Source organism: Mirounga leonina, unplaced genomic scaffold, assembly GCF_011800145.1.
Source record: "Mirounga leonina isolate KUSES-001 unplaced genomic scaffold, KU_Mleo_1.0 Mir_169, whole genome shotgun sequence".
Taxonomy (NCBI): domain Eukaryota; kingdom Metazoa; phylum Chordata; class Mammalia; order Carnivora; family Phocidae; genus Mirounga; species Mirounga leonina.
The window spans coordinates 10,410,880-10,430,609 of NW_023270431.1; the positions used below are offsets into that span (position 1 = coordinate 10,410,880).

The following is a 19,730-nucleotide window of genomic DNA, read 5'->3' on the forward strand; positions in this document are numbered from 1 at the left end:
CCCACTCAAATTTCTTTTATTTTTTTCTCCTACTCAAATTTAAATGTGGTAATTTCCTTTTCTTCAAACCTTTGTGGTCTATTATCAAAAGAACAGCTCCCTTCTTGATAACAATAACTTCTTGTTTTGCAGATAGCATGGCCTGTATCATACTTGAGTTCATACTTGAGTTTGCATCATATCCTCCAAGAGATAGGGATGATGTTTTTGTACCCTTCATAGTACTGAGCACAAGATTCTCTACATATTAGGGTCCATAAATGTTATGAGAAGTTTATTTAAAAAAACAAAAGTGCTTAATGGGTATTTTCTCTGTTTGTGCTTCTGTTTTGACTAGGGTGGAAAAAAAAATCATTTTGGCATGGACTTGAAGGAATTCTGAGGTAGTTATACCAGGTGGAAGAAATAGCTAGCAGCTCAGAGAAAGAAATTAAAAATAATTAAGGTCAGCATATTACCTCTTTATTATCCTTCCTTTATAATTCCCTCAAGGCTTTTTGTTTAAAAAAAATCATCTCTTTGATATCTCCACCTATTCATCTACAGTTTCTGATGTGTAAGCTCTAGATTCCATTGCTCAACTGAACTAGGTTACACCCATATTGTAATTACCACCCATACAGAAGGGAACCCACAAAACTATTTGCACAAACTAGTTGGAAATTGAATTCTCAAATTTATGAAGAATTTACTTAATGTATAAGTTATGCATGCTTATTACAATGATGATATTTAGAATAAGTAAATAAATATTAATTTTATTGTCCCACATTCTCCTAATGTGTTTGATCAAAAAAAAAATATGATACCTGCACTGATAACCAGAGAGATTACAGTATAAAGTCTTACATGCAAGGCAATGAAGACAGAGGAAGACACAGAGAAGGTCTTGTTTCTGAATTATTTTCTGTCTTGAGTTGCAGCCAAGAATTATGATTTTGTAAGCAATCACCTCACCAGATGTCTTGATATACCCCTGCCATGCCCTTGCTATTCCTTTTCTCAGTGGTGCATGTGCTCACATGTAAATAATAGATAGGGTACATTAAGACATGGGGTAAATTGAACAGGTTTATTTGGCACTGAGCAAACATCTGCTGTATAAAACAAAAATTAATCGCCATCATGAGTTTCCTGTACTAACTTATTGTCATCTATTTAGAAAATATCAATTGTCCTAAATAATGCTAAGAAAACACACAGAGACACACACATTCATTAGAACTTGAGCCCTTAGTTTTTAGGGTCAGAATTCTGTGACATTGAGCTCCAAAGCAATTGCATTTCTCATCATTTTCTGATCTCTGGAGTAAGGTAGGACTAAATAAAAATAACATCAGAATGAGTGCAGGTGTTTCCCTTGAAGTCTTTGCAGAGTCTTCAGTGATTCTCCAGGAACCACTGATGTGAGTTCTTAGTTATAGGTTCTCCTTTTCAATGTCTAACTACTACTCTAGAACACTGCACATAGTTATTAATGATGGTGCATTTCAGGCCAATGATGTTTAAAGACTGAAAACACCAAGCTTCATTTAGAAGGAAACATGAAGACCCATCCTGAATTTTTCAAGTATAGTAAAAAATAATTCAAATATAGTTAAAATATTAAAATACTGGACATTTCTAAAATTAGGCACCTTGATTTTTTAAAGAGAATATAGTATGAATTTGTAATAGTAATTCACTGTGTGTAACCTTACTGGAACAATAATTTTCTACATCTCCCTGAATATTAACAATAAAACCTCTGGCCTATGCAAATACCAAATATAATTATTCAAACCACACATGGCCATGTTACCTACAACCAGGACTGAGGCCACATTCTTCAAGGGATGATACCCCATAGCTTATGCTAGCTTCTACTTAATTTATTGTAAAACTCTCATAAAACCATCTTTCCTCTCCCTGTAAATTCTGCCCTATGAAGAGTTATTTTAGTTTTTTATAATAATTGATGAAATAAATTTCCAGTTTGTCCTAAAAAATTGGCCATATGGAAAGAAGATAAACTTTTCTTTCTAAAGATTGTATTATTTGAGACAGAGAGAGCACAAGTGGAGGGAGAAGTAGACTGAGAGGGAGAGGGACAAGCAGACTCCCCACTGAATGCAGAACCCGGTGTGGGGCTCCATCCTAGGACCCTGAGATCACGATCTGAACTGAAGTCAGACACTTAACCAACTGAGCCACCCAGGTACCAAAAAGAAAATAAACTGTTAAAAGAAAAAAAAAAAGTGGATTCTAAAAAGTACAGATAAAATCTCAAAACATTGGAAAATTTTAGGTTCTAGTGTTTTTCATTTTCCATGAAATTTAATTCAGTAAGTCTGTGCACAGTATAGATATCTTAACTTCAGAAATTGTGTCACAGAAATATTTATAAATTTTATGTGATTCCCTACAAGATTACTTCTGTTACTTTTCTGCTTAACTGCTTATCAGCTAATGACATAATTTGCCTCCCTGCTTAGTAAATTAAAATCCCAATTCTCCTTCTTATAGTGCATTCACTCCAGATGAGTCAACATCTGTACATAAAGGATACCAACCATTCAGCAAGGATGTTGCTGTTACCTATGGTGAAATACTGAAAATGTCAGCAGGACTTAACACAGAGGTGAGCTCTACATTATAAAGGTGAAAACACGCTGAAAATGTTTAAAATATGTTGTACATAAGACACATTCTATGTTAATCGGTATCTCTATGTTTTATATCCTTTTTAAAGTTTGTTGTAGTACTAGATTTAATTATACTGTCTTCCTTACCAGCACAGTACCTCATCTTTATATACCAATTTTGAATTTTAAAAAAGGCTTATTTTACCTTGATCATTTGTACCTTATATCACTCCTATGAAGCAGAAAGGGCTAGTATTAATAACTTTAATTTACATATAAGAAAACTGAGAATCACAGGAGCTATTCAGTGGTGGTACTGGGTTTTAACATCTTTTTTCTCATTCCCGTACAATCTTATTCATAGAATATTATGTCACCTTACATACGTCATATTACTTTTATATTTATCAAACCTGAGCCCCTTACTTGAGTTACTCTGACAACTGCATTCTGATTTCTGGTGCTTTGAAGAAGGGAGTCAATTCTAAGATAGAAATTTTGGGATAAATGTATAAATGAGGCAGGCCAGATTATAGAATGAAATGATAGAAAAGTATTCTAATTGTGGAAATATGTAGTAAATGAGGGAGGTGCTGCAAAAATAAACTTGAGCCATCTAGTACTGTAGTTTGCTTTTGTTTCTTACCATTGGAGACAAAGCCCTGTCCTAGCAGCTAATTCTTTTTATTTTATTTTATTTTTTTAGCCTTTCAATCAGCAAGTACTGAACCGTTCCCACTCCAAAACACTCAAACCTTTTACTTACATGCTCTTCCCAAAATTACTTAAAATCAGCCTCCCCCACTCCCTTATCTCCTCATACATGCCCTCTAACTGAGAAATGAGAGATTGCCCCAAGCTGTTTCAAGTTCCTTTGAAGGTTTTCTTTTTCTCTTTCCTGATCAGGAAGCATCCCACATTCAAGTATCCAATTTTCCTTCTATCAGAGAGCACTTTTCAGAGTGTTTTCAAGTAGGAGACTGAGCAGCACTGACTTGCAAGGAATTATGGTGGCTCTCCACCAGCAAAAGAGAGGCGGAATTGCCCTACAGGGTTTGGATAGGGCACTAGAAAGTGGTCTAATGTGATAATGATTTAGTGATACCTCTAATTATAGCACAGCTCACCCCAGCAAATGAGTATTGAACACAAAGCCATTTAGCAGGAAGTTGCAGGCTTCTCTGATGGCAGAAATAAAAGCTGCACATCACTGTATTTGTTAGTAATAGGTCATCATTCTCCTGACTCAAAGTCTTTTCCTTTTCTCTGAATGTGAGTGTAGGAAGTACCACTAGTCCAAATTTGCTATTATTATTATAGCAAATTTCCAAAGGTTCCATAACATTAGTGAGCACTGTGACTGAACTGTTCATTAAACTAGTTGAAAAGGAAAAGTAAACAGGAAATCATTTTTGGATCTTTGAACAAAATATAAGCAAGACTATTATCAATATTGCTATGGTTATTTTAGAATCATAGAGGTCCTAGAGCTAATTTTACTCAGAAATTAAGGTTACCTAATTTTTGATTCTCTGTAATTTCAATTATCATCTATATTTCTATAAGGTGACTATATTGTAATTCTTTTAAGAATATTATAAAGCATCCTCAAAACCTGAGAAATCAAGAGGATAATTTTTCCCTATTATATTAATTGTTAGAACCAGTATAATGGACCAGCATGAAGATCTACAAGGTAACTTAAAAATATTTCTGGACCTCTAAGAATGAAATTTTACATGTCAAGTGTATTAACATTCCAAAAAAGAATATGTTTCTTAGAATGTAGATTTGGGCAGATATACAAGCACTGAACAAAAGAATCATTGAGATGAAAGTTCAAAAGTTGGTATTCCCTGTTCTACCATCATCCATAGAAAGAAAATTTCAAAACAATCTTCCAATGTTCATTTGTAATTCACAAGGCTCTTCTTCTTGTGGAATGGATGTGGCTGCCCATCATAGTGTCATTCAATCAAATATTTTATTAATTTCTGTAGCACCCATGTTCTCAGCTCATGTTCATTAAACACCTTCTGCTTATGATTTGGCTTCCCCACTAGTTCATCCTCTAATAAGAAGGTAATATGGATAATTTTCTTTAAAATTTTTATTTATTTATTTTAGAGAGAGAAAGGGATAGAGAGCACAAGTTGGGAGAGAGGCAGGGGGAGAGGGAGAAGCACACTCCCACTGAGCAGGGAACCTAATATGGGGCTTGATCCCAGGACCCCAAGATCATGACTTGAGCTGAAGGCAGCTGCTTAACTGACTGAACCATTCAGGCACTTCTGGATAATTTTTTAATGATAGTTACATTTCTACTCTTCTTATAAGGACATCAGTTCATTGGATTAGGGTCCACCCTCATCCATTATGCCCTCGTCTTAACTTAAGCACATCAGCAAAGACCCTATTTCCAAATAAGGTCACATTCTGAGGTCTCAGGTGGATATGAATTTGGGGAAATACAATTTAATGCATTACCTCCTCACTCAGAGATGGCCATAGAGATGGCCAAAATTATTTACTATAATTTATTTCTACAAGACAGTAAAGAAGAGAAAGACATAGAAATGCCTATGGCATGTACAGTATCACAAATATCCCTCCTAATTAGTTACAAGATACAGATGTTGGAATTTATGATAGGTCAAGCTGACCTAAATGACAGGTCTGAATTGCTTAGCTGGACAGCTAGACACTACCCTGACTTAATTTAGGGGACATCATGAATTAATTCCACTACAGACTGAATGTCTCCTAATTCAGTGAAACAGAATTTGTTAGAAAGACAATAATGAATAAATATTCGGATCAACAGTGATAGAAAATGAATATAGTGTTTTCAAACATTCTCCCAAAATGACAAGCTCAAACTTACCAGCAAAAATGTATCTCACAAACATGATTCTGAAACACAATAAGATTAATAATTAAAAGTCCAAAGAACGAAAAGCAAGTCATTTAATTTATTTAAGAGAGATAATCTGTGTGGCTGAAGCAGGAAAAATTTCTCTAACAACACCTAAAAGATGATATTTTACAATTTGTAAAAATGCCTCTCAACATTTTACTTCAAACAAGTATGAAATGAGTTTCATTGCATGGTTTCTTATAATAACCTAACATAATAAAGATCAAATAGCCTCTGTGTTAGATACATAAAAGTTGTATCACCATAAGTAAATTTCCAAACCTCTTTCAGCCTCATTTTTCACTTCAGTAATTGGGCCTCATAAATTCGTTTTGATGATCTAATAAGGTGATGCTTAAATATAGTATGGGGTTTGGCCTATGGTTATCATTAAATGGTAGCCATTTCATTAAAATAAAATGCACATTTATTAACTTATTATAAAATGTGCATACTCCCAGTGTCCAGAATTATTATTATCTGTCTGTGGAAGTTTTTTTATGGAATTAGTCACTTGGGATCTAATTAATAAACAGACTATTTCAAGATACACAAGATACATGGAAGAAGGATAATATTGAAAAGTATTTCAAATGAGCCCTAATTAAATCTGGTGAACCATTCTTGCTATACAACTGAACAGACTTTTGCAATAATACAAAGTTTGAATATACCAGATGCTTTCTCTTTTTGTCCTTACCATGCTAGATTAATATTAGAAAACACTAGTTCTTTAGATAACTATTGTGGAATTTAAAGAAAACCACTAATCTATTAATGTGCTATATCTTCAAATAGACTTAATTGATTGATTGATTACACTTTTCTTTTACATTTATTCTTGTCTTAGTCCTAAGACAGCTTTATTATATATATATATATATGGCTATTCTAAAATGTTCTTAGGTTCTCATTTAAAATCAACTTATTGTGAAAAAAATAAAAACAATTTATTGTGTTTACTTGTTTAATACTGACAACATTTAGGTGTTGCCTCTAACTAGTTTCTTTGTAAGCTTTTGGATCACCTTACCATACCATGTCTTGACTCTAGCTGGTAAAGAATAAAGAATCAAGTTATCTATGGCATGATAAAGGGTCACTTGACACTGTAAATGAATGTATAAACATTTGTGATTATGATGGAGATTTTCTTATTTCATTCCTGTTATATGTCAAAAATATTTGTTGTATTTTTACCAGTTAAGAATTTAAGGGGTCATTTTTATTTTTTTATTTTTATTTTTTTTAAAGATTTTATTTATTTATTTGAGAGAGACAATGAGAGAGAGAGAGCACATGAGAGGGGGGAGGGTCAGAGGGAGAAGCAGACTCCCTGCTGAGCAGGGAGCCCAATGCGGGACTCGATCCAGGGACTCCAGGATCATGACCTGAGCCGAAGGCGGTCGCTTAACCAACTGAGCCACCCAGGCACCCTTAAGGGGTCATTTTTAATTGTTAATCTTTAGAAAATACAGTTTCAAGTTTAGAATATATTAATGACTTGGAGAAAAAATATCATCTGCCACTCTAAAAATTTGTCAAAAAAAGACTAGTTTATAAGTTGATCTGTCAAATATTTTTAAATTTAATATAGAAGATATATATAATACTGAATATATTATAACCTAAATGAAGGTGCAAAAAGGAAAAAAAGAAAAAAACCTCCAATGGAATCTCCAGAAATTCAGCAAGACAGATCAAAAGCATATGATATGAAGGAATATAGTATACATTTACTAACTGTAGTTATAATAAACATGGCAGTGTTTTATGTAAACTCAAATGGCAGATATAGTGCAGAAGACTTGAGAATTTCTGTACCCTTATATTTGTTCTACGCCTTGGGATGGAATATCACATGTTTTACACAAAGCCCACAGGACTGAAAATTGAGGGTCTTACTTTGAATTGTGTATCTTTCACTTGCCAGCTGTGTGATCTTCAGTAAGTCATCTATCCATTTTACAACATCAGTTTCCTCTTCTGTAATTAAAAAATTAAAAAATTAATAGGGTTCCTATGAGAATTAAAAGAAGCACTTTACCCAAAACTGACTTATAAACATAAAAAACACAAAATATCATGTCAATATAAGGCATTATTACCATAGCAAAATATAAAGAAATTCTACTGAAGACATAAAAAAGGTACACCATTGCCCTACAATTTTTTAAATGGTATTTTTCTTTTATTACTTCAACAACAGTATTTACCTACAGAGTCCAAAACAGAATGATTTCAAATTAGATGATCTCTCCAATCTACTTTGTTAATATTCTATTTGATTTCAAGGCTTTCTTACATTTAAACATAATAGTAATACATATAAAACAAAAATTAAAATCACAAAGTTTCCATATTATTAGAGAAATCATTTACATTATAGTTTTCATTCTGGGTTTGTAAAACAATGCTACTAAATCATATTTAGTAGAAAAAAAGACTGTAGACAAGGTCTATTGCTTACAAGATGAAATAATAGCTCTTAAAAATGTAAGATTGTGAGATTCTCTGAACAAAATTTTACTAAATGTACAGTTAAAAGTCATTAGCTATAAAATAAAACTAATTATTTATGGTGTTTTAGAATAAAATAAAAACTTGGTATCCAAAGAAATCAATATAAATAGTGTTGTAGAATTACAGTAAATGAAGAGGCATCTTGTGGCATTAATAATTATAGACAGAAAACATCATTCAAAATATTCTCTGTAGAAAAGAATCACACCACAACAAAGATATATTTTCAAGATCAAATAGGACAGAGTTGTTAAAAGTTAAAGTTGTCAAATTATAGGGTTCTAAATAATTATTTACTCTCATTAAATAAGCAAAAATCATTCAGATAGTTACCACATATTGCCAATAAGTTAAAAATGCACGAATGAATAATGCAGATGAACTGAGTGGCCAACATGTTTATTTGAAATGTTTTTAACATACAGACAATAGTTCATCACTTGATTATCTTTTTTTTAATTTTACTAGATAATGATTTAAAGCTACAGCATGGGTCTGTGACTTGATTCTCACAGATTATATAGTTTACATACAGAAATTTCTTTTGGTGATAGGATCTCCTCTTAGATGTCACACTGGTTATATTTACTTTTATAAGCACACATTTAGCCTAATAAACAACTCATGAAAACTATTTAAAACCTATTGCTTTATCTAATAATAACTAGTTTATGTACTTTACAAGTGTACTTATGCATCCATCATTCTTTATTTCAACATCATTTCTTCTGCCTCTAGTTTATGTGTTATAATCACCTTGGTCATAATCGATATCACTGACCTATAAAACATACTACCTACACTTGAGAGGATAAAATCAAGATGTATAAAGAAATCCAATTGCTATTTTAATTGCTAAGGACCTGATAAAAATGAAAATTGCTTGTATTCAATCATTCTAGTGAAAATCTACTTGGTTTTCTTTTTTTAAAGATATAATTTAGATTTAATTTAAAGATTGTTAAGAAACGGCTTTTCATCTAATAGAGCTCTGTGCTCATACATTATCTCTACATGCATAAATATTCTCCACATTGCTTAGAATGTTTTTCACAATCTTCAATGTGTTGTCAAGTTTAAACTTAGGCTTGGAAGTGGGAATATATAGGGTATGTGTTTGTGATATTGTGGAGACAGACTATTTTGAAAAGATCAAGATTAAGCAGTGAAACAAAGTTACTACAAAGTTTTGGCACATAATGAATATTGAATAAGTACTCCAGTGAAATAATAAATAGACTTTAAGAACATTCAAGATTGTACATTTTAATGACATTAATCTTACCATAATAACAGCAAATATAGCAACATTCATTTTAACAATAGTTTAACAATAAAACAGCTATATAATTATTTCTTAAGTATAGTCTTTAATTACTGTTTAGTTCTATTTATCTTGTAATATTTCATACTATATTTATGTTTCCAGAGACTAAATTGTCTGCAATCTATACAAACATCAGAATTTTTAGAAAAAGTTCTTCAAGAAAGTACTGCCAGTAAGAGGAAATATTTTATATAGAAAGACAAAGAGTATTAATATATTTTCTTTATATATCCAATTATATTTTTTAAATGTTATTGTGGTAATAACACTTAACATGAGATTTACCTTCTTAACCTTTCAAGTATACAATATAGTATTGCTACTTATAGGCAAAATGTACAGCAGATCTCTAAAATTCATTCATCTTGCATAGCTAAAATTTTGTATCTGTTGATTAGCAACTCCCCATTTCCTCTCCCCCAAGCCCCTGGAAACTACAATTCTCTTTGCTTCCATAAGTCTACTTATATCAGATACCTCATATAAATGGATTCATGAAATATATGTCCTTCTGTATCTGGCTTATTCAATAAAATAATGCCCCACAGGATCATCCATGTTGTTACTTACTGCAGAATTTCCTTCTTCTTAAGGTCAAATAATATTCTATTTTAAGTAGTTTCTTCTTCTGTAGTCATTCATCAATGGACATTCAACTGTTTCCATATTTGTCTATTATAAATACTGCTGCCTGAATATGATACTGCTAATATCTCTTCAAGATACTGATTTCAATTGTTTCATTTATTTATTATCATTTTATTTTATTGTTTACCATGTCTTTTATTTGTTGTATTCTGATTCTTTGATATATAGTGCCTTGCCATTGGTATTTTGATAGGGATTGTACTGAATCTATAGATTGCTGATTTCAATTGTTTTAGATAAATACCCTGAAGTAAAATTGCTGGATCATATGGTAGTTCTATTTTTTAATTTTTTGAGGAACTTCCATACTGGTTTCTATAATGGCTGCACCATTTTACATTCTTACCAACAGTGCAACAAGGTTTACAATTTCTTCACAATTTGGCCTATACATGTAGTTTTAGTTTTGGTTTTGGTTTGGGGTTTTTTCTTTTCTTTCTTTTTTCCCTTCCTTCCTTCCTTCCTTCCTCCCTCCCTCCCTCCCTCCCTTCCTTCCTTCCTTCTTTTTCTTTCTTTCTTTCCTTCTTTCTTCTTTCTTTTTTTAGTTGCCAACCTCACCAGTGTGAGGTTATATCTCATTATGGTTATGACTTCATTTCCCTGATGAATAGAGACACTGAGTATCTTTTCATATATCTATTGGCCATTTATATGTCCCTGCAGAAATATCTATTAAAGTTCTTAGCCCATTTTGTAGTCAGGTTATTTGAGTTATTTTGCCACTGAGTTGTAGTAGATCCTTATATATTTTGGGGATTCATCCCTATTAGATATATGGCTTACAAATATTTTTTCCCATTTCGTAGGTTGCTGTTTCACTCTATTGATTTGTTGCTTTACTGTGCAAGAACTTTTTAGTTTGATGTCACAGTTATCTATTTTTGTTTTTCTTGCCTGTGCTTTTGGTGTCATAGTAAAGATAACATTACCAAGACCAATGTCATGAATCTTTTCTCCTATTTTTCTTCTAGGAGATTTAGTTTCAGGTCTTACCTGAAATGTTTAAATCTTTAATTCATTTTGAGTTGATATTGTTTGTATGGTGTAAAATAAGGGTCAAATATCATTCTTTTGCATGTGGATAAACATTTTATTAGTATTTGTGGAAAATACTATCTTTCCCCATTGTGTGCTTTTAGCATCCTATTGTAGATCTCTTGACTATATATGAATGGGTTGATTCCTGGACTTCCTTATTCTGTTGTATTGATATTATGTCTATTTTTATGCCAGTATCACACCATTTCATATACTGTAGCTTTGTAATATAGTTTGAAATCAGGAAGTGCAATGCCTTTAGTTTTGTTCTTTTTCAAGACTATTTTGGCTTTTTGGGGTCTCCTGTGGTTCCATATGAATTTTAGGACTTTTTTCTAGTACTGCAAAAAAATGCCATTGGGATTTTATAGAGGTTGCATTGAATCTATAGATTGCATTCAACAGTTATTTGAATTATTATTTTTATAATCTTTGGGTAAATACCTAGTCGTGCAATTGCTGGATCACACAGTGGTCCTATTTTTAATTTTCTGAGGAACCTCCATACTGTTTTCCTGAGTGGCTGCACCAGTTTGCAATCCCACCAGCAGTGCAAGAGGGTTTCCATTCTCCACATCCTCACCAACACCTGTCATATCTTCTGTTGTTGATTTTAGCCATTCTGACAGGTGTGAAGTGATATTTCATTGTAGTTTTGGTTTGTATTTCCCGATGATGAATGATGTTGAACATCTTTTCATTTGTCTATTGGCCATCTGTATGTTTTCTTCAGAAAAATGTGTATTCAAGTCTTCTGCCTTTTTGTTAATGGGACTATTTGTTTTTTAGGTGTTGAGTTTTATAACTTCTTTATGAATTTTTTATACTAACCTTTCACCAAATATGTGATTTGCAAATATCTTCTCCATTCCACAGACTGCCTTTTAGTTATGTTGATTGTTTCCTTCACTGTGCAGAAGCTTTTTATCTTCTTTATTATGAAGTCCCACTAGTTCATTTTTACTGTTGCTCCCTTTGTCTCGGGAGACATAGCTAGAAAGAAGTTGCTGTGGCCCATGTCAAGCAGTTATTGCCTTTGTTTTCCCTAGAATTTTTATGGTTTCAGGTCTCACATTTAGGTCTTTAATCCACTTTGAATTTATTTTTGTGTTTGGTACAAGAAAGTGGTCCAGTTTCATTCATTTGCATACTGCTGTTCAGTTTTCCCAACACCATTTGTTGAAGAGACTGTCTTTTTCCCATTGGATAGTCTTTCCTGCTTTGTCAAAGATTAATTGGACATCTAGTTTTTGGTTCATTTCTGGGTTTTCTATTCTGATCTATTGATCTATGTGTTTATTTTTGTGCCAGTACCACACTGTTTTGAATAGATCACACACTGGGTCACAAATCCGGTCTCAACCAATGCCAAAAATTGGGATTATTCCATGCATATTTTCAGACCACAATGCTTTGGAATTTGAACTCAATCACATGAGGAAATTTGGAAATAACTCAAACACTTGAAGGCTAAAGAGCATCCTGCTAAAGAATGAATGGGTCAACTAGGAGATTAAAGAACTTAAAAAATTCATGGAAACTAATAAAAATGAAAATCCAGCTGTTCAGAACCTTTGGGATATAGCAAAGGTGGTCCTAAGAGGGAATTACATAGCAATAAAAGTCTCTCTCAAAAAATTAGAAAAGTCTCAAATACACTAACTAACCTTACACCTAAGGAGCTGGAGAAAGAACAGCAAATAAAGACTAAACCCAGCAGGAGAAGAGAAATAATAAAGATTAGAGCAGAAATCAATGAAATTGAAACCAGAAGAACAGTAGAACAGATCAATGAAACTAGAAGCTGGGTCTTTGAAAGAATTAATAATATTAATAAATCAGTGGGCAGACTTATCAAAAGAAAAGGACCTAAATTAATAAAATCATGAATGAAAGAGGAGAGATCATGACCAACATCAAGGAAATACAAACAATTTTAAGAACATATTATGAGCAACTATATGCCAACAAATTAGGCAATCTGGAAGAAATGGGTGCATTCCCTGAGATGTATAAACCACCAAAACTGAAACAGGAAGAAATAGAAAACGTGAACAGACCCATAACAACAAGGAAATTGAAGCAGTAATCAAAAATTTCCTGACAAACAAGTCAAGGGCCCAATGGCTTCCCAAGGTATTCTACCAAACATTTAAAGAAGAATGAATACCTATTCTTCTGAAGCTGTTTCAAAAAATAGAAATAGAAGGAAAACTTCCAAACTCATTCTATAAGGCCAGCATTGCCTTGATCTCAAAACCACACAAAGACCCCATCAAAAACAAGAATTACAGGCCATTATCCCTCATGAACATTGATGAAAAAATTCTCCAAGAATCCCCCCCACCAAGACACTAGCCAATAGGATCCAACAGTACATTAAATGGATTATTCACCACGACCAAGTGGGATTTATTCCTGGGCTGCAAGGGTGGTTCAACATTCACAAATCCATCAGTGTGATACATCACATTAATAAAAGAAAAGACAAGAACCATATGATCATCTCAATTGATGCAGAAAAAGCATTTGACAAAGTACAGCATCCTTTGTTGATTAAAACTCTCCACAGTGTAGGGATAGAGGGAACATATCTCATATCATAAAAGCCATCTATGAAAAACCCACAGTGAATATCATTCTCAATGGGGAAAAACTGAGAGCTTTTCTTCTAAGGTCATTTTAGATACTAATCCTTCATCAAAGGGGACAGGGATATCCATTCCCACCACTGTTGTTCAACACGGTACTACTAGAAGTCTTAGCCTCAGCAATCAGACAACAAAAAGAAATAAAAGGCATTCAAATTAGCAAAGAAAAAGTCAAACTCTCATTCTTCGCAGATGATATGATACTTTATGTGGAAAACCCAAAAGACTCCACCCCAAAATTGCTAGAATTCATACAGGAATTCAGCAACGTGGCAGGATATAAAAAACAATGCACAGAAATCAGTTGCATTTCTATACACCAACAATGAGACAGAAGAAAGAGAAATTAAGAAGTTGATCCTATTTATAATTGTACCAAAACCATAAAAAACCTAGGAATAAACCTGACCAAAGAGGTAAAAGATCTGTACTCTAAAAACTACAGAACACTTATGAAAGAAATTGAGGAAGACACAAACAAATGGAATGGCATTCCATGATCATGCATTAGAAGAATAAATATTGTTAAAATGCCCATGCTACCCAGAGCAATCTACACATTCAATCCAATCCCTACCAAAATACCATTGACATTTTCCACAGAGCTGGAACAAATAATTCTAAAATTTTCATGGGATCAGAAAAAAACCCCAAATAGCAAGAGGAATATTGAAAAAGAAAACCAAAGCTGGTGGCATCACAATTCCAGACTTCAAGCTATATTACAAAGCTGTAATCATCAAGACAGTATGGTACTGGCTCAAACACAGATGCATAGATCAATGGAACAGAATAGAGAACCCAGAAATGGACCCTCAACTCTATTGTCAACTAATCTTTGACAAAGCAGGAAAGAGTAGCCAATGGAAAAAGCACAGTCTCTTTAATAAATGGTGCTGGGAAAATTGGATAGCCACCTGCAGGAGTATGAAACTGGGCCTTTTTCTTATATCATACACAAAGATAAACTCAAAATGGATGAAAAACCTAAATGTGAGACAGAAATTATCAAAATCTTAGAGAAGAGCTTTCTGCCCATGGATGCCACAGAGTAAGCATCGTTAAAGTCTCCCCTCCCACCGCCATCATGTCTAAGTCAGAGTCTCCCAAAGAGCCTGGACAGCTGCAGAAGCTCTTCATCAGAGGTTTGAGCTTTGAAACAAGCAATGAGAGTCTGGGGAGCCATTTTGAACAATGCAGAATGCTTACAGACTGTGTGGTAATGAGAGATCCAAACACCAAGTGCTCCAGAGGCTTTGAGTTTGTCACATATGCCACTGTGGAGGAGGTGGATGAAGCCATGAATGCAAGGGCACACAAGGTGGCTGGAAGAGTTGTGGAACCAAAGAAGGCTGTCTCAAGAGAAGATTCTCAAAGACCTGGTGCCCACTTAACTGTGAAAAAGATTTTTGTTGGTGGCATTAAAGAAGACACTGAAGAACATCTAAGAGATTATTTTGAACAGTATGGGAAAATTGAAGTGATCGAGATCATGACTGACTGAGGCAGTGGTAAAAAGAGATGTTTTGCTTTTGTAACATTTGATGACCATGACTCTGTAGACAAGATTATCATTCAAAAATACCATACTGTGAATGGCCACAACTGTGAAGTAAGGAAAGCCCTATCTAAGCAAGAGATGGCTAGCACTTCATCCAGCCAAAGAGGTCGAAGTGGTTCTGGAATCTTTGGTGGTGGTCGTGGAGGTGGTTTTGGTGGGAATGACAACTTTGGTCATGGAGAGAACTTCCGTGGTCGTGGTGGCTTTGGTGGCAGTCAAGGTGGTGATGGATATGGTGGCAGTGGGGATGGCTATAATGGATTTGGTAATGATGGTAGCAACTTTGGAGATGGCAGGAGCTATAATGATTTTGGCAATTACAACAATCAATTCTCAAATTTTGGACCCATGAAAGGAGGAAATTTTGGAGGCAGAAGCTCTGGCCCCTATGGTGGTGGAGGCCAATACTTTGCCAAACCACGAAACCAAGGTGGCTGTGGTGGTTCCAGCAGCAGCAGTAGCTATGGCAGTGGCAGAAGGTTTTAGTTACTGCCAGGAAACAAACCTTAGCAGAAGAGGAGAGCCAGAGAAGTGACAGGGAAGCTAGAGGTTACAGCAGATTTGTGAACTCAGACAAGCACAGTGGTGGCAGGGCCTAGGTGCTACAAAGAAGACATGTTTTAGACAATATTCCTGTGTATGGGCAAAAAACTCAAGGACTGTATTTGTAACTAATTGTATAACAGGTTATTTTAGTTTCTGTTCTGTGGAAAGTGTAAAGCATTCAAACAAAGGGTTTTAATGTATTTTTTTTTTTGCACCCATGCTGTTGATTGCTAAATGTAATATTCTGATCATGACGCTGAATAAATGTGTCTTAAAAAAAAAAATCTTAGAGAAGAACACAGGCAACAACCTCTTGACCTTGGCCACAGCAACTTCTTGCTAGATACATCTCTAAAGGCAAGGGAAACAAAAGCAAAAATGAACTATTGGGACTTCATCAAGATAAAAAGCTTTTGCACAGCAAAGGAAGCAGTCAACAAAACCAAAAGACAACCAATAGCATGGAGAAGATATTTGCAAATGACATATCAGATAAATGGCTACTATCCAAGATCTATAAAGAACGCCTCAATCTCAACACCCAAAAAACAAATAACCCAGTCAAGTAATGGGCAGAAAACATGAACAGACATTTCTCCAAAGAAGACATCCAAATGGCCCACAGACACATGAAAAAATGCTCAACATCACTTGGCACCAAGTAAATACAAATCAAAACTACAATGAGATACCACCTCACACCAGTCAGAATGGCAATAATTAACAAGACAGGAAACAACAAATGTTGGCAAGGATGCGGAGAAAGGAGAACCCTCTTACACTGTTGGTGGGAATGCAAGCTGGTGCAGCACTCTGGGAAACACTATGGAGGTTCCTCAGGATGTTGAAAATAGAGCTACCCTATGATGCAGCAATTGCACTACTGGATATTTACCCCAAAGATACAAATGCAGTGATCCGAAGGGGTACCTGCACCCCAATGTTCATAGTAGCAATGTCCACAATAGCTAAACTGTGGAAAGAGCCAAGATGTCCATCAACAGACGAATGGATAAAGATGTGGTATATATATACAATGGAAATTTACTCAGCCTTCAGAGAGGATGAATATTTACCATTTGCATTGACATGGATGGAACAGTAGGGTATCATGCTGAGTGATATAAATCATTCAGTTAAAGACAATTATCATATGATTTCACTCATATGTGGAATATAGGAAACAGCACAGAAGATCATAGGGGAAGGGAAGAAAAACTGAATGGGAAGTCATCAAAGAAGGAGAAAAATCATGAGAGACTCTTAACTATAGGAAACAAACTGAGGATTGCTGGAAGGGAGATGGGTGGGACATAGGGTAACTGGGTGATGGGCATTAAGGAGGGCTCGTGATGTGATGAGCACCGGTTGTTACATGCAACTGATAAACTGTTAAACACTGCATCTCGGACTAATGATGTACTATAGGTTGGCTAATTGAATTTAAATAAATAAATAAAAAATAACAGTGGTGAGAGTGGACAGCACTGTTTTGTTCGTGACTCTAGAGGAAAAGCTCTCAGTTTTTCCCCATTGAGAACGATATTAGCTGTGGGTTTTTCATATATAACCTTTATTATATAAGGTATATTGTCTCTAAACCTACTTTGTTGAGAGTTTTTATCATGAAGGGATGTTATACTTTGTCAAATGACTTTTCTGCATCAATTGTTCTTACACTTTCTTTTATTAATATGGTGTATATGTTGATTGATTTGCAAATATTGAACCACTCTTAAAACCCAGGAATAAACCCCACTTGATTGTGGCAAATGATTTTTTTCATGTATCTTTGGATTTCATTTGCTAGTATTTTGTTGAGAATTTTTGCATCCCTGTTTATGAGGGATATTGGCCTATAGTTCTCTTTTTTAGTGGTATCTTTATCTGGTTTTCAAATAAGGTTAATTCTGGCCTCATAGAATGAATCTGAAAGTTTTCCTTCCTTTTCTCTTTTTTTGGAACAGTTTGAGAAGAATAAATATTAACTCTTCTATAAGTGGTTGGTAGAATTCACCTGTGATGCCATCTGACCATGGACTTCTGTTTGTTGGAAGTTTTTTTTACTACTAATTCAATGTCCTGTTGGTTATCAATCTGTTCAGGTTTCCTATTTCTTCCTGTTTTAGTTTCTGTAGTTTATATATTTCTAGGAATTTATCCACTTCTTCCAGGTTGTCCAATTTGTTGGCATATAGTTTTTCTTCATATTTGATTGCTTGTGTTTCTGTGATTGTTGGTTGTTATTTCTCCTTTCTCATTTGTGATTTTATTTATTTGCTCCTTTATCTTTTCTTTTTGATAAGTCTGGCTGGAGGTTTATCAATTTTATTAATTTTTCCAAAGAACTGCCTCCTGGTTTCATTGATCTGTTCTATGGTTTTTTAGGTTCTTTATCATTTATTTCTGCTCTAATCTTTATTATTGCCTTCCTTGTGTTGGCTTTAGGCTTCATCTGTTGTTGTTTTTTGTTTGTTTGTTTGTTTTGTTTTGTTTTTCTAGCTTCTTTAGGTATAAGGTTAGGTTGTTTGATATTTTTCTTGCTTCTTGTGGTAGGCCTGTAATGCCATATACTTCACTCTTAGGAAGGGAGCTTTTGCTGCTTTTGCTGCATCCAAAGGGTTCAGACTGTTGCGTTTTCATTTTCATTTGTTTCCATGTATTTTTTTATTTCTTCTTTGATTTCCTGGTTGAACCATTCATTGTTTAGTAGCATGTTGTTTAACCTCAATGTATTCGTGGTCATTCCAAATTTTTTCTTGTGGTTGACTTCAAGTTTCATAGTGTTATTGTCAGAAAGCATGCATGGTATGATCTCAGTCTTTTTGTATTTGGTGAAGCCTGATTTGTGACCCAGTATGTGATCTGTTCTGGAGAATGTCCCATGTGCACTTGAAAAGAATGTGTATTCTGCTGTTTTAGGATGAAATGTTCTGAATATATCTGTTAAGTACATCTGGTCCAGTGTGTCATTCAAAGCCATTGTTTCCTTACTGATTTTCTGTTTAGATGATCTGTCCTTTGATGTAAGGGAGGTGTTAAATTCTCCTACTATTATTGTATTATTATCAATTAGTTCCTTTATGTTTGTTATGAATTGCTTTATATATTTGGGTGCTCCTATGTTGGGTGCATATTTTCAATTGTTAGATCTTGTTGGATTGTCCCTTTATTATGATATAGTGCCCTCTTCATCTCTTGTTACAGTCTTTGCTTTAAAGTCGTTTGTCCAATATAAGTTTTACTACTCCAGCTTACTTTTGACATCTATTTGCATGACAAGTGTTTCTCCATTGCCTCATTTTCAATCTGCAGGTGTCTTTAGGTCTAAAGTGAGTCTCTTGTAGGCAGGATATTGATGGATCTTTTTTTTTTTTTTTTTATCCATTCTGAAACCCTGTCTTTTGATTGGAGCATTTAGTCCATTTACATTCAAAGTAATTATTGATAGATATGTAGTTAGTGTGATTTTATTATTTGTTTTGCCATTGTTTCTGGAGATTTTCTCTGATCCTTTCCAGTCTTTGTCATTTTTGGTGTTTCCTTTGCACTAAGAATTCTCTTTAATATTTCTTACAGGGTTGGTTTAGTGGTCACAAATTCCTTTAGTTTTTGTTTGTCTGGGAAACTCTTTATCTCTCCTTCTGTTATGAATGATAGCCTTGCTGGATAGAGTATTCTTGGCTACAGATTTTTCCCATTCAGCACTTTGACTACATTGTGCCAGTCTCTTTTGACTTGCCAAGTTTCTGTGGAGAAATCTGAAGCTAGGCTTATGGGTCTTTACTTGTAAGTTAGGGACTTCTTTTGTCTTAATGCTTTTACGATTTTTTATCCATAAACTTTTTAAATTTAATTACAGTATGTCTCATGTTGGTCTGCTTTGTTGATTTTG

The 19,730-nt window shown here is 34.2% G+C and overlaps 1 protein-coding gene across 1 annotated transcript; it reads left to right on the forward strand.

Moving 5' to 3' along the window:
• Positions 1 to 14,815: 14,815 nt before the first annotated feature.
• On the forward strand, positions 14,816 to 15,775 carry LOC118017295 (heterogeneous nuclear ribonucleoprotein A1-like). Its single transcript, XM_035015110.1, has 2 exons — positions 14,816 to 15,110; positions 15,291 to 15,775. The coding sequence occupies exons 1-2, from the start codon at positions 14,816 to 14,818 to the stop codon at positions 15,773 to 15,775; spliced, it is 780 nt and encodes a 259-aa protein (XP_034871001.1).
• The last annotated feature ends 3,955 nt before the right edge of the window (positions 15,776 to 19,730 follow it).

Excerpts from the sequence above, each read along its gene's own strand:
- LOC118017295 (XM_035015110.1), top strand. The coding sequence starts at position 14,816 with ATGTCTAAGTCAGAGTCTCCCAAAGAGCCTGGACAGCTGCAGAAGCTC. Across the intron at positions 15,111-15,290 it reads AGAAGATTCTCAAAGACCTG|ACAAGATTATCATTCAAAAA; the intron begins GTGCCCACTTAA and ends ATGACTCTGTAG.